This window comes from Mustelus asterias, chromosome 5, assembly GCF_964213995.1.
Source record: "Mustelus asterias chromosome 5, sMusAst1.hap1.1, whole genome shotgun sequence".
NCBI lineage: Eukaryota > Metazoa > Chordata > Chondrichthyes > Carcharhiniformes > Triakidae > Mustelus > Mustelus asterias.
This window is the reverse complement of record NC_135805.1, coordinates 145,813,385-145,828,785: the sequence shown is the minus strand read 5'-3', so window position 1 is coordinate 145,828,785 and position 15,401 is coordinate 145,813,385. Positions and strand designations below refer to the sequence as shown.

The 15,401-nt window shown below is 46.0% G+C and overlaps 4 protein-coding genes across 4 annotated transcripts; 2 read left to right on the top strand and 2 right to left on the bottom strand.

Moving 5' to 3' along the window:
• The first annotated feature begins 83 nt into the window (after nucleotides 1–83).
• LOC144494197 (histone H2B 1/2-like) lies at nucleotides 84–477 on the top strand. The gene has a single exon (XM_078213799.1). The coding sequence runs from the start codon at nucleotides 84–86 to the stop codon at nucleotides 459–461; it is 378 nt and encodes a 125-aa protein (XP_078069925.1). The 3' UTR covers nucleotides 462–477.
• Nucleotides 478–1,895: 1,418 nt separating this feature from the next.
• On the top strand, nucleotides 1,896–2,340 carry LOC144494196 (histone H2A type 1-J-like). The gene has a single exon (XM_078213798.1). The coding sequence runs from the start codon at nucleotides 1,896–1,898 to the stop codon at nucleotides 2,277–2,279; it is 384 nt and encodes a 127-aa protein (XP_078069924.1). The 3' UTR covers nucleotides 2,280–2,340.
• A 742-nt stretch (nucleotides 2,341–3,082) lies between these two features.
• LOC144494194 (histone H3) lies at nucleotides 3,083–3,493 on the bottom strand. The gene has a single exon (XM_078213797.1). It carries the CDS (start codon nucleotides 3,491–3,493, stop codon nucleotides 3,083–3,085), a length of 411 nt encoding a protein of 136 aa, XP_078069923.1.
• Nucleotides 3,494–4,521: 1,028 nt separating this feature from the next.
• Nucleotides 4,522–4,833, bottom strand: LOC144494040 (histone H4). Its single transcript, XM_078213615.1, has one exon. It carries the CDS (start codon nucleotides 4,831–4,833, stop codon nucleotides 4,522–4,524), a length of 312 nt encoding a protein of 103 aa, XP_078069741.1.
• Nucleotides 4,834–15,401: the final 10,568 nt, after the last annotated feature.

The following is a 15,401-nucleotide window of genomic DNA, read 5'->3' as shown; positions in this document are numbered from 1 at the left end:
TTTGCATAGTTGTCTGGGTTAATCTTTAAGAGAGGAGTTCTGGGGACGTTTCAGTTATTCTGTGTCTGCAGTCTTCATGCACCATGCCTGAAGAAAAGAAACTCCAAGGTTCCAAGAAGGGCGCCAAAAAAGCGCAGAAGAAACCGGCAACCGCAAGTGGTAAGAAGAGGAGGAAGACCAGGAAGCAGAGTTACAGTCTGTACATCTACAAAGTGATGAAGCAGGTTCACCCCGATACCGGCATCTCCTCCAAGGCCATGAGCATCATGAACTCGTTCGTTAACGACATCTTCGAGCGCATCGCGGGTGAGGCTTCCCGCCTGACCCATTACAACAAGCGCAGCACCATCAGCTCCCGGGAGATCCAGACCGCCGTGCGCCTGCTGCTGCCCGGGGAACTGGCCAAGCACGCCGTGTCGGAGGGGACAAAGGCGGTGACCAAGTACACCAGCTCCAAGTAAAACTACACAATGCACTGAAAAATATACGCAACGGCTCTTTTAAGAGCCACCCACAACTTCTGTGAGAAAGCTATACTATATTTGTTTTTGAAATATACTTCTAATTTTTTTTTCGTTAGTGTTTCAGTCCGGATGTTCTGGATAATAGAGTTCTCGCCTGTTTGGCTATTAGTCTTAACTATTGCCGACGAATAATGTCTGGCCACTGACCCCCTGAGTTGATATTCGGACAGTTTCACTGTCTTTAGGGAGAGACAGCAAATAGGAAACAAATGTTTCCAATTCCAGTTCTGTTCCGGTTTTGTCTCTGTAACCGATCATTTCATTCCCTGTAAGCACTGGTGTTTTATGAAGCATCAATCTCAATACTGGCAAATTTAAACCAAGATGTGCTCTCTGCTTTTGAGCGGCGCCAATCGGCAGCAGTCCATAACACGGAGACGGTATTAGAATATTGTTTTATAATACAATGTTAATTTGTTCAAAATCCGCACCATTGTCGTCCAAAGTACTAGAAATGGGACTTCCCGCCGCCAGGAAAGCGGGTTTCAAAAAAGACCGAGATTAAACTCGAATGGATCCCGGTTTGTAAAAGCGAATCTGAGACTTGTGATAAAATAGGAACCAGTAAAATACTGGACGGTAGTTTCTAAACATGGTCATTGAGCGGTGTTGACTATTCTGGAGACTTTCCGGGTGAAAGCATTTCCTTGATTCTGACATATATCGACGGTCTCATCCATGTTGAATTAAAAAAAAAACATTTTGGGATTCTGCTAATTTGGCGCTATTTTCGAATTATTGCCCTGTACTCATTAACCAGACAGACACAATCAGGAACTGGAGAAAGATAGATTGGATGAATGTTAAAAAAAATCACATTAAAAGCTGGTTTGTTATTTGAATTATTTCTTGTTGGCGGGATTTTAAACGTGAAAATCAATCGGTTGGAATTTGAAAATGTTGCTCCTGATTTTAATTCAAATTTCCCGCGGTGGGTTCCTTCAACTAATTTCCGACTTGTTGACAGTTACGCAGAAATCCCACACATAAAACCAGAAACTGCCTGAGAAAGGGAAATTTTAGATTAGGAAGAGAAATGGAGTGTATTCTAATCTTGAGCTGAAATCTGAATTAGGCATTAACATTTTTTACAGTTCCTATTCGACTTTTCCTGTGTATTTTGGCGCTTATTTGAAATAATGAATCGGTTGGAATCTGAGAATTTGGCGCCCTTTCCACCTTCAGCACCGTGGCCTTTCCCGATTGGTGCTTTAAACAGATATCTGATTGGTCATTATGGAGAAGGTGTCATCAGGTTTTCCCCATAGCCAATCAGCAATGTGTGCACCGCCATCCCTCCCCAAGCTATAAGAGAAGTGAATCTGGGCGGCTTTTCTCATTCTCTGTCAAAGTCTTTGAGAGATTGTCACCATGTCTGGAAGAGGAAAGACCGGAAAAACTCGGACTAAGGCCAAGTCTCGCTCCTCCCGGGCTGGACTGCAGTTCCCGGTGGGCCGTGTTCACAGGCTCCTGAGAAAGGGCAACTATGCGCAGCGTGTGGGTGCCGGAGCCCCGGTCTACCTGGCTGCAGTGCTCGAGTATCTGACGGCTGAAATCCTGGAGCTGGCCGGCAACGCGGCCCGGGACAACAAGAAAACCCGCATCATCCCCAGACACCTCCAGTTGGCCGTGCGTAACGACGAGGAGCTCAACAAGCTGCTGGGAAAGGTGACCATCGCTCAGGGAGGGGTGCTGCCCAATATCCAGGCCGTGCTGCTGCCAAAGAAATCCTCCGCGGCATCGAAGACCAAGTGAAGTGACCACTGAAATCTAACAACCCAAAGGCTCTTTTCAGAGCCACCCACTTTCTCTGAGAAAGGGTGACCCGTTATCCGTCTGATTGGTGGCGAATGAGAGATTTCTTCACTAGAATGAGCTGGATTGAGTATCTGTGAAAGGGCGGGGAGGGTCAACGCGTAGGAAGATAAGTGCGGACATGTTTCTATATCAGCCTCTCAAATTTGACGTGTTGTAATTTTTCTATCAATATTTTGCAGCCACTGAGTGTGCGATTGATCCATATCTGTCTGACAATGCATCATTATCCTCTTAGAGAAGAGTACAGGAATTAAATTTGTACGTGTTACAAATCACAATTGAGAACCACTCTTCCTTTCATTCATTTATGTGTCTCCCTACAAATAACATTGGATGCATTTCCCGGATGAAGGGAGATTGAATTCTGCATTGACCAGTCCGGACTGAATGTGCATTTTAAAATCGTTATTCATATATCTAACGTTAGGGGAATGTGGGTTCGAGGAAATCTTCATATTTCTGGCACCCAGTATAAAATGTCGGTACATTAAAGTATTAGCAATATATCTCAGGAATTGCGTTTAAAACATTCCCTCAGTATGTGTCATGGATTTGTTATTACCTTTGGAATGTGGATATGCCTATTATACACTGTTTCCCTTAACTGTGAATAGATGTTCCCCGCCCTGGTGGTTAGATAGATTGCTCTAATGATCCGCAATCCGCGGTGCAGCTCTTTTCCTGACAGAATAGTTGGCTCTGAAAAGAGCCTTTTTTGGATTGGGGGTTGAGGTCGGTTTTTAGGCGCGCTCCCCACGGATGCGTCGGGCCAACTGGATGTCTTTGGGCATGATGGTGACTCGCTTGGCGTGGATGGCGCACAGGTTGGTGTCCTCAAAGAGCCCCACCAGGTAAGCCTCGCTGGCCTCCTGCAGCGCCATGACGGCCGAGCTCTGGAAGCGCAGGTCGGTCTTGAAGTCCTGAGCGATCTCCCGCACCAGGCGCTGGAAGGGCAGCTTGCGGATCAGCAGCTCGGTGGATTTCTGGTAGCGGCGGATCTCCCGCAGAGCCACAGTGCCGGGCCGGTAGCGGTGAGGCTTCTTCACTCCGCCCGTGGCTGGAGCGCTCTTGCGGGCAGCTTTGGTAGCCAGCTGCTTGCGGGGAGCTTTCCCTCCGGTGGACTTGCGCGCTGTCTGCTTGGTTCTGGCCATCTCTTCAAACGCAGCAACTCGGAATGTCAGACCGGCTTCCAGCCTCCCTTTTTCAACTGGCTGAAGCACCGCCCAGCGCCACTGATTGGCTCCCGCCACAGCCCTATCCAATCACCCTCATAGCAACCACAGGCTGCCAGCTCTGATTGGCTGAGCTCGGATGGCGCCTGTTTTTCAAAATTCACCGCCAAAAATACCGCCAATTTCACTGCAAACTTTTCCTCACTGCCTTCGCACCAGGAACACATTCAGATTCATTCCGTGATAGAGCCAGAACAGGCTGGGAGCAAACTCCCAGTGATAGGCGCAAAACAGTGTCACACACACACTTCACCATGAAGGATGGCCTCTTTCTGCACAGTAAGAGGTTTAACAACACCAGGTTAAAGTTCAACAGGTTTATTTGGTAGCAAAAGCCACAAGCTTTCGGAGCCTTAAGCCCCTTCCTCAGGTGAGTGGGAACTCTGTTCACAAAAGGGCCTATAAAGACAAACTCAATTTACAGAATAATGATTGGAATATGAATACTTACAGCTAATCAAGTCTTTAATATACAAACAATGTGAGTGGAGAGAGCATCAAGACAGGCTAAAGAGATGTGTCTTGTCTCCAGACAGGACAGCCAGTGAGACTCTGAAGGTCCAGGCAAGCTGTGGGGGTTACAGATAGTGTGACATGAACCCAATATCCCGGTTGAGGCCGTCCTCATGTGTGCGGAACGTGGCTATCGTGCTGCTCCGAAAACTAATGGCATTTGCTACCAAATAAATCAGTTGGAATTTAACTTGGTGTTATTAAAACTCTTACTGTGTTTACCCCAGTCCAACGCCGGCATTTCCAGAGCTTGTGCAACAGGATTGTTACAGGGATAATGCAGAATGGTCCAATTCCGAAACAGATGATAAAGCTGCATGAAATTCAATATGTAGAAAGAGCCCGCTGCTGTACCAAGGTCAGTGCTCTCAATGTGAGGATCTGGGCGGCCCTGAAAAGAGCCTTTGGGTTTTGTGAGAATTGGGTGAATTTGTTCAGCCGCCGAATCCATAGAGAGTGCGGCCTTGGCGTTTCAGAGCGTACACCACATCCATGGCGGTGACCGTCTTGCGCTTGGCGTGCTCGGTGTAGGTGACCGCATCCCTGATCACATTCTCCAGGAAAACCTTCAGCACCCCGCGGGTCTCCTCGTAGATCAAGCCCGAGATCCGTTTGACCCCGCCACGGCGAGCCAGGCGGCGGATGGCTGGCTTGGTGATGCCCTGGATGTTATCACGAAGCACTTTGCGGTGCCGCTTTGCTCCGCCTTTCCCCAGTCCTTTGCCTCCTTTTCCTCTGCCAGACATGATTCTTCTTCAGTCAAATCGCTGCTGAATGAGGGAGGAGCTGCTGCAGCTTCCTTTATTATACAGCTCGCCCCGACCTGGCTGAGAAAGCGAGAGAGAGAGGCGGGGCGGGGAGGAGACTGAGAGACAGACAGAGCAGTGAAATGTCTTTCACCATCCAGCTCCTCCTCCTGCCGGCTCGAACCGACATTTTGGATTCAAATTCAAACAGAAGTGAAAAAAGCGCGCGGAACAAAACGTACAAACTGGAATATCAGATACAAGCTAGTTAGGAACCCGGATCTATTCAATCCAGACTTGTCAGTAACATTCCGCCTCAGTGCAATCCTTTCTGTAGCCAGTCAAACTTGACTTCTCCCATTTCAATCCCAGCTCCTATTCCATTCCCGACAACTCTTCTTCCAGACGGGTTGAGCATTTTATTCAGATCTCTCCCAGCTGATAAAATGTGTTTGGGGTTTGTTGTGAGGTGGGCTTTCTCCGCCAGGATTCCTCTTTTACACCCACACCCTGAATCTGTGAATAAAGAAACTAACACAAAGTGTGAGTGTTCCCCTGGAGCCATTCCCGGGTCAGGGAGAGGCAGCAACATCCCTATGTTTGAGTGCAGAGTGTGAGGGGGGTCCGGGTCTGGAACATGTCAGCGAGTGAGCGGGAATATTGGATTGACATTTCTATCTGAAATCTGCTCCCAGCGCCGGGACAGCGATTCATTGACCGCGGGGAGTTCAGCTCATTCCTGAGAGAGGTGGGTGGCTCTGAGAAGAGCCTTTGGGTTTAGAGGTTTAGGATTTGCTCGGTGTATTTCACTTCTTTCCTGCTTTCTTAGACTTTGCTGCTGCCGCTTTGGGTTTGGCCTTTGATGTCTTTCCCTTCGCGACCTTCTTCACAACAATCTTTTTCTTGGGTGTCACTTTCTTCACGCTCTTTTTTGGAGTCGCCTTCTTGGTTGTTTTCTTGACTGTTTTCTTCGCGATGGGTTTCTTGGCTGCTGGTTTCTTGGCTGTGGGTTTCTTTGTTGCCGTTTTCTTTGTTGCTGGTTTCTTTGTTGCTTTCTTGGCCACCGCTTTCTTCACTGGGGTTTTCCTGGCCGCTCCTGTCTTTACCTTCTTTACAGTTTTCCGCTCCGCTGTTTTCTGAGCGAGTCTGTAGGAGCCGGAGGCGCCAATGCCACTGAGCTGAATCAGCTTTCCATTTTCCACATTCCTCTTTAAACTTTGCTTGATCAGGGCCACCCGTTTCGCCACATCCACCCCTTTGCTCCGCAGCTCATTCTTGATGGCGGCAGCGGAGATCCCCTTGCGATTCTTGCTTTCCGCCACGATCTGGAGGATCAGATCGCCCAGACTGGGACCTGATGCTTTCTTCGAGGGAGCCGCTGCCTTCTTTTTGGTTGTCTTGCTTGTGGCGGCGGCTGGAGGAGCCGTTTCGGCGGCTGCACTGTCGCTCATGTCTGGAACTCTGCACCAAATCACTCCGTCAATGTGAACTGGATGAGAAATGAAGCGTCTGGCGGCGGCACTGAGCAACTTAAAGGCAGCGAGCGGACGGGGCGGAGACAAGCTGCTGTCAGCTCCAGGCTGCTGCTGCCTTCTCTGTGTTTTTCTCTCGTCCCATACTCTCAATTTCCACTCAAATCCCGGCTCCACATTGTCCCAGGTTTAATCCTCACTGTGTCTGACATCCTAATGTCTGTTGTAGAAAAGATTTCACCCGGATTGAAGGCTGCATTTGGGATTAAATCCCGTTTCGCTGCTGTACTGTTCGCGCTCTCTCACCCCATCGCTGTCATCTTCCTCAGTTTTCGACTGAAAGTTGGAAATCGAAATGGAAATTGCATTGAAATCTAACTTTGAGAAGTAGGAGGGATCCAGGGGGAGAATTTGGTTGAAAAATATTTGTGTTTTACACAAGAATGATGCGGAGATCTCATGATCTGAACGGACACACAAACACAGTGATGTTCTCCTGTTTCCCCCGCCCCTATCACACACTATCTCCTGCACAATATTCACATCTACACAATCCCAGGCTAAAATGATTTTGCAATTTAAACTTCCCAGGGCATATTGTTGCTCTCTTCCACACTTATCCCCCGTTATGTTGGTTAATTGTAAATTCTCCATTCACTTTGTTCATCTCTCTGTATTTTCTGCTCCACATATTGTGTGTTAACCTCACTCCCCAGCAACAGCCAATCAGATGTGTTTTCATAAAATTACATTGATCGTGCACCTTTCTTCAAGGTGAAAATGCAAATGATCTCTTCACTAAACCTCGAAATTTTCCAGTTTGAGTTTATCCACTTGCACTGCTCAGTAACACAGATGTGGAGATGCCGGCTTTGGACAATGGTAAACACAGTAAGACGTCTCACAACACCAGGATAAAGTACCTGGTGAAGGGGCAGTGCTCCAAAAGCGAGTGGCTTTTGCTGCCAAATTAACCTGTTGGACTTTAACCTGGTGTTGTGAGAATTCTTACTGCAGTAACACAGAAACAGTGAGTGAGAGATGGGAAGACATACAGAAGTAGGCATAGAGAGACATAGAGAGTCACACTGAGATTGGAGGCACAGTGACACAGAAAGTGAAGTAGATTGAGGGAGATAGAAAATGGGAGAGACATACAAAGACAGATAAAATGAATCAGAGACACTGAGAATTAGAGACAGAGCGAGTGAGAGAGAGAGAGAGAAAGAAGATTCAATACTGCACTATTGTGTCAATATCAGAATGAAGAACAATATTATACTAACACATGCATTAGCAGATGATGTAAGATGCGGTATGAATACAGCATTAGAATACATAGATATCACAATCCATAACTGTGCCAAAAGCATATATACATCCTCAAAGGGAAATGGAATTGCTTTGGAAACAGAACAGATTAGAGGAGGTTGTAAAACAGGGGACTATGTATACCAGAGGATGTTTAAAACCAGAGACTGTGTAACATCAAGCGAGTTTGTGAAACCAGGGAAGTGCGTATACCAGTGGTGTGCAAATTGGGGAACATGTATACCTGGGGATATGTGCACACCAGGACAGTGAGTAAGAGGAGAGAGTGTGTAAACCAGAGGATTATGTGCAAGGAGGGAAGAGTACAAACCAGGGAAGTGTTAAATCCAAGGGTATGTGTAAACTCAGGGATTGCGCAAACCAGGGGAGTGTGTAAATCAGGGGAGTGTATTAACCCAGGAGAGTGTGCAAACCTAGATAACAAGGACACCTATGTCAGACTTTTATTGATTGACTACAGCTCAGCCTTCAACACTATTAGTCCCATGAAACACATCTCCAAACTCCGTGGCCTGGGCCTCGGCACTTCCCTCTGCGACTGGATCCTGAACTTCCTAACTCACAGACCACAATCAGTAAGGATAGGCAACAACACCTCCTTCACGATCATCTTCAACACCAGCGCCCCACAAGGCTGTGTTTTCAGCCCCCTACTATACTCCTTATATACCAAATTCTCCTCCAATTCGATTTTCAAGTTTGCTGACGACACCAGCGTAGTGGGTCGGATCTCAAACAATGATGAGACAGAGTACAGGAATGAGATGGAGAATCTGGAGAATTGGCGCAGCAACAATAATCTCCCCCTCAATGTCAACAAAACGAAGGAGATTGTCATCAACTTCAGGAAGTGTAAAGGAGAACATGCCCCTGTCTACATCAACGGGGATGAAGTAGAAAGGGTCGAGACCTTCAATTTATTAGGTGTCCAGATCACCAACAACCTGTCCTGGTCCTCCCATGCTGATGCTTTAGTTAAGAAAGCCCACCAATGCCTCTACTTTCTCAGAAGACGAAGGAATTTTGGCATGTCAGCTGCTACTCTCACCAACTTTTACAGATGCACCATAGAAAGCATTCTTTCTGGTTGCATCACAGCTTGGTATGGTCCTGCTCTGCCCAAGACCACAAGGAACTACAAAAGGCCATGAATGTAGCCCAATCCATCACACAAACCAACCTCCCATCCATTGTCACTGTCTATCCTTCCTCCTTAATCGGCAAAGCAGCCAGCATAATTAAGGACTCCATGCACCCCAGACATTCGCGATTCCATCATCTTCCTTCGGGAAAAATACACAACCGTATCATGTACCAACCGACTCAAGAACAGCTTCATCCCTGCTCCTGTCAGACTTTTGAATGGACTTACTTTGCATTAAGTTGATCTTTCTCTACACCCTAGCTATGATTGTAACACTACATTCTGCACTCTCTCGTTTCCTTCTCTATGAATGGTATTCTTTGTCTGTTTAGTGCACAAGAAACAATACTTTACCCTGTATGTTAATATATGTTACAATAGTAAATCAAATCAAATCAAAACCAGTGGAGTGTGCAAACCAGGGGAATGTGCAAACTTGGGGAGTGCACAAACCCGGGGTGTGTGTGAACCAGGGAAGCGCATAAACCAGGGGAGCATGCAAACCAGGGGAGTGCGCAAACTTGGGGAGTGCGCAACCAGGGGACTGCGCAAACCTGGGGAGTGCGCAACCAGGGGACTGCGCAAACAGGGCACTGCGCAAACCAGGGGAGTGCACAAACGAGAGGAGTGTGCAAACCAGGGGAATGTGTAAACTAAGGGAATGAGCAAGCCAGAGTAGTGTGTAAAACAGGGGGGTGTATATAACAGGGGAATGTGCACACACAGGTATGTATGAACCAGGGGAGGGCACAAACCAGGGGAGTGTGCAAACCAGGGAGGTACACAAACCAGGGAGGTGCACAAACCAGGGAGGTACACAAACCAGGGAGGTACACAAACCAGGGGAGTGCACAAACCAGGGAGGTGCACAAACGAGGGAGGTGCGTATATCAGGGGAATGCGTATACCAGGGGAGCGTGTGAACCAAGGTGATTTACCTATTCATTCAATTTACAATTGGAAAACGGTGAAAATTCAGTCAAATAATAAAGTTCTAGTTTGGAGAATCTCTGGATTTGACGGGATGGGTCACAGTGTGATAACAAACACACTGTGGTTGGCACAGTGGTTAACACTGCCGCCTCACACCGCCAGGGACCTGGGTTCGATTCCTGGCTTGGGTCACTGTCTGTGTGGAGTTTGCACTTTCTCCCCATGTCTGCGTGGATTTCCCCCAGGTGCTCCGGTTTCCTCCCACAGTCCACTGATGTGCAGGTTAGGTGAATTGGCCATGCTGAATTGTCCCTCAGTGCTCGACGAACAGGCGCCGGACTATTGTGACTCGGGGATTTTCACAGTAACTGCATCGTAGTGTGAATGTAAGCCTCCTTGTGACTAATAAATAAACTTTACTTTAAATAAACTTTACATTAACAAGCCACAGGGAATGACTGCAAATTGAATATCTAATTGGGACAAACACAGAGCTTCAATCGCTATAGCTTCACTCAGCCTCTCCACCGAGCACTCCCCCCACACACCAGGATAACAGGGGTTTGGAGCTTTTGCTCTGTGTGTCTGATGAGAGGGAAATGGGGAAAATTCCCATTGATTTCCGGAAGCTGAGTACGAGGCGAGATCTGCGCTTGCGTAATCCATGCCCCTCCCCTTCCGGACGTCACATTGAGTTTCAGAGCGCATGTGCAGCCTCTGTTTCCGTCACGCTGCCGCTCACTCAGTGAGGGGAGTGGGCTTCCCTTCAGCAGCTTTGGGAGACATCAGCGTTCCCAAAAGTAAGAGGTGAGTCTGTGTTAAGGTGAGGCCAGTGCAGCCTCCATGGAATTCAGATCAAAAAGGTAGGAGACATGGGGTACTGGGCAGTTTGGATCCAAGATTGACTTCGGGCAGGAGGCAGAGGGTGATAGTCGGAGCTTGTTGCTGTGACTAGAAGCCTGTGTTCAGTGGTGCACACAGTAACAGTTTTAACAACAGCAGGTTAAAGTCCAACAGGTTTATTTGGTAGCAAATACCATTAGCTTTTGGAGCGCTGCTCCTTCGTCAGATGGAGTGGAAATCTGCTCTCAAACAGGGCACGGAGACACAGTGGTGCACCACAGGGGTGGGTGTGGGATCCTTAATTGTTTGTAGTGAACTTTAATGATCTGGACATAAATTGTGTTATGATGCGGAGGTGATGTTTCCCTCTGCGCAATTTTGGAACCCCCCCCCCCCCCCCACCCCCCCAGAAAGGGATATACTTCACCTCGTATTCTTAAGGAAGTGTGCGAGAGATGGTATGAAGCTACTGGTTTTGGTACCTTGAAGCAGGATCTGCCACACTCTATCATGAACAATTAACAGATCTTTATTTTAGAACCGGGGACAAGCTTATTAAAATAATTAGCAAACTGAATAAATTCCCCAATAGAATGCTGTTCCAATTACAAGACTCATTCAGGACTAATGCAGAATATAGTCACTCTCAAATAATAGGCGTCAGTTGGAAGTATGAACTTTCTTCTGATGCTTTGGTCTGGAATGCTTTCTGAGTTGGTTTCTCCCAGTTAGATGGTGATTTGATGAAGCTATATATATTACTGCAGGATTTCATTTCAGAGACTCGCCGTTCCCTCCTTCAATCTAAAGTGGTGGCAAGGTTGCTCTGACTGTCATCTCCCCTTGTCTGGGTTTAAATACCTGGAATTACCCCACAGTATTCCTGTGATTTGAATGGCTTCAGGCTGTCAACAAACCTTACATTTGAATTCCATTGGTTCTGTGCCTCAGCGTGTTTGCCTTGAACCCATTGGTTCAATTGAAAAGCTTGTTTTGCTTCGCTGGAACTCTGGCTGCTGCTTTGGATACAAGTGTTGCTTCTGCAGCCTGCTTCCTGCAGTTTAAAATCCGAAGCATAAAGACACATGCTTTTTAAAGAGACAATGCTATATGATTTATTTTGGTTTTCTGAGCATTTCTTTTCAATATTTACATTTGTAAAACACCACATTATTAACCTTATATATCCAACTTCATGACAATTGGGGGTGGGGTGGTGGGGATGCGATGATCAGTAATTTTACAAATGGTATGAAACTTAGTGCAGCAGTCTTAGATTACAGGATGATATAGATGGGCTGGTCAGATGGGCAAAACAGTGGCAAGTGGAATTTAACCCTGAATTTTGAATAAATAATACACAATGAATAGTAGAACGTTCAGAAGACCAGAGGGACCTTTGGGTTCATGCTGGAAGATCCCAGAAGGCAGCAAAACAGATACAGAGGTGGATAAGTAAGCAAATGGAACACCTGCTTTTATTTACTGAGGCATAGAATCCCGACGGTGCAGAAGGAAGCCATTCCCCCCATCTAGCCTGCACTGGCAACAACCCCAGCCAGGCTCTATCCCTGTAACCCCACACAAAGGGGCAATTTAGCATGGCCAATCAACCTAACCTGCACATCTTTGGACTGTGGGAGAAAGGCCATGCAGACACGGGGGAGAATGTACAAATTGCACACAGACAGTGATCTGAGACCAGAATTGAACCCAGGTCCATGGCATTGTCAGTAGTAGAATCCCTACAGTGCAGGGAGAGGTCATTCAGCCCATCGAGCATGCACCGACAACAATCCCACCCAGGCCCTTTCCCCGTAACCCCATGTATTCATTCTGCAAATCTCCCTGACATTAAGGGTCAATTTAGCATGGTCAATCCACCTAACCCGCACATCTTTGGAATGTGGGAGGAGACCGGAGAACCTGAAGGAATCCCACGCAGATACAGTAAGAATGTGCAAACTCCACACAGATAGTGACCCAAGGCCGCAATTGAGCTCAGGTCCCTGGTGCTGTGATACTGCAGTGCCAGACACTGGACCACCCAATGTACACATTGGGAGATTAGGTTGGAAGTGTAAAATGTTGGTTAGGTCACACCAAGAGTACTGTACGCAGTTTTGGTTTCCACATTATCGGAAGGAAGTAATTACAGCAGAAAATATTGCGAGGAGATTCACCAGGAGGTTGCCTATACTGGTGCATTTCTGCTGTGAAATGAGGCTGGATCAGCTGGGGTTGCTTTCCTTAGAGCAGAGAAGGCTGAACAGGGTAAAACTTCAAGGTGTGCAAAATTATGAGGGACATACATAGGAGAGGTCGAAGGAATATTTTCCCTGAGTAGATGGGTCAATAATAAGTGTTAAAGATTTAAGTTAAGTAGAAGGTGATTCAGAGGGGCTGGTGGAGAAAGTAAACCTCACAACATTTAAGAAGCATTTAGGCAAGTACCTGAAATACCATAGCAAGCAAGGCAATGGAGCAGGGGCTGTAAAATGGGATTAGAATAGGCAGGCGCCTGATGGCTGGTGCAGACACGATGGGCCGAAGGGCATCGAGCTGTTCTGTAAAACTCTAACTGTCTGACTATGACTTGTTTCCCACTGCACAGTTAGTTAAAAGAGAGCTGCAAATTTAAATCTGACCCTTGCTGAAATCTCAGCCTGATCTGGATAGCCCATATGAAGCAGCAGTATGCTGGAAAGACTGATTCTCAATCCCACCCATCAAAGAATGTCAGATGAAGCAGGAACTGATTGCTGTAGTACTGTGATGGGCTCAGATACTGATTTTAACTGGTTTTACTATTATGATTAATTATTTGACCACTTTTCTGCCTTCGAGCTTGCCTATTCTTCAGAGTTAGGAGCTCTGGAAGGAAACAAATGACAAATGATTGCTGAGGCAGATGCTACCTTGAAAGAAGGACAAGTGCAGGGAGCTGGTTCCAACACACAGCAGGTAGGGTGTGACTCACAAAGCACAGCGATACTACCAGATCATTAGATCCATAGTAAATGGGAAAATATAATTACAGACTATTTTACACTTCAAGGAAAGCTGAAAGAAAGGACAAATGAAACGCAAAGGCTCTCATTTACACAGGAAATATTGAAGCCAAATGAATCTGTAATGGACACAATAGAGAAATACAAAGTAACCGTGTAGGATTATTCCTGCTTTCATACACAGTACCATGTCTGAGAGATCCAGAATGTAAATAATATTTATATACAGTAGCAGAGACATATATGAATCAGGCACACATGCACCTGGGTAATGACTGATGAATGTGGAACTAATGTAGAACTAAACTCACACTCACCTCCAGGCACTGAAAGTTTCACAATGTAACATTCACCTGTAATGTTGGAGACTTCAACGCATAATAGATCACAACATTGTATTTGATTCCATGGGCAAACAGGTACTTAACTCATCTCAATCTCAGACACTGTATCATAGAGAAAACTATACATAATGTACAGACCTTTCACATACAGCACACGGACTGACAGGTACAGAAGTAAACTATCTTTCAGATTTATTAACAGAGAATGGCAGGAAGAGAAAATAGGCCATACTGGTGTACAGGACAAGATAGTGAATATAAACCACACTCCCATTCCAATGGAGGGCCTAACATTTGCAGAATTAAGGCCATAACAACACAGCTGCAATAGATGACACTCACACCCTTAAGTTGAAGTGATAAAAATAGAGAGCCACGCTGACAGTCTCCCAAGGACTGAAGATCACAATTACAGAAAGGTACAGATTGATAACAACATTCACATAGGATAAGACTAAAAAAAAAACATGATCTCTCGTACATTGTGATTGGGGACTGAGTGCTGCAGAGTGAATCCTATATGTGCACAAAGTACCAAAACTGACAGATAGAGAATAAATCATACAATCACAAAAACATAAATGAGTGTGACAGATACAGAACACATCTCATGCATGTGCATCTCAAGGAGCTGGAACATACAGCATGAATCCTTTAGTTGCAGTCATCCCAGCGACAATCTAATATTGAATTGTATTCATGCACACATACCAGAAAATGACAGAAAAAAAAGTAGCCGATATTGAAGGAGACAAAGCCTCACAAACGAACTCAAAGAATGATGAAAATTCATCCCACAACCACATATATAGAATGACTTATAAACCAGTGATGAACAGATGCAGATCAAATGTATTTCACATACCGATCACTTACCAGACTGATGATATTTGTTCTTTGAACAGAGAAAGGTGAGCAATTTGTTCTGCACTAGTCATCTTAGAACCACCTCCTTGCACCATGCTGTCTGCGAAAGGTACAGCCATGTTCGAGATAGGTAGGAAGAGTGAATATTTTACTCCAATGACAACGAAGGAATGGTGATAGAATTTCAAGTCATAGTGGTGTTTGAATTGGAGGTGAACTTGCATGTGGTGTGATTTCCATGTACCAACTGTCCATGATCTTCTATGTTGTGGAGATGCCGGTGTTGGACTGGGGTGGTCACAGTAAGAAGTCTCACAACACCAGGTTAAAGTCCAGCAGGTTTATTTTAAGCTTAGTTTGGGCATCATGATTGGCACAGACTTGGAGCTGTTCCTGTTCTGTACTTTTTTTTGATAGAAAGAGGATTTGAGTGTAGGAATCGGGATGTTTTACTGCAATTGTATAGGTTGGTGAGGCCACACCTGGAAAAAATTATAAGGGATAGGATTTATAGTTATTTGGAGAGTAATGAATTGATAGGTGATAGTCAGCATGGTTTTGTGGCAGGTAGGTCGTGCCTTACTAACCTTATTGAGTTTTTTGAGAAAGTGACCAAGGAGGT

Bases quoted from the DNA above. Each gene is read 5' to 3' on its own strand.
- LOC144494040 (XM_078213615.1), bottom strand. From the start codon at position 4,833: ATGTCTGGCAGAGGAAAAGGAGGCAAAGGACTGGGGAAAGGCGGAGCA.
- LOC144494197 (XM_078213799.1), top strand. From the start codon at position 84: ATGCCTGAAGAAAAGAAACTCCAAGGTTCCAAGAAGGGCGCCAAAAAA.
- LOC144494196 (XM_078213798.1), top strand. From the start codon at position 1,896: ATGTCTGGAAGAGGAAAGACCGGAAAAACTCGGACTAAGGCCAAGTCT.
- LOC144494194 (XM_078213797.1), bottom strand. From the start codon at position 3,493: ATGGCCAGAACCAAGCAGACAGCGCGCAAGTCCACCGGAGGGAAAGCT.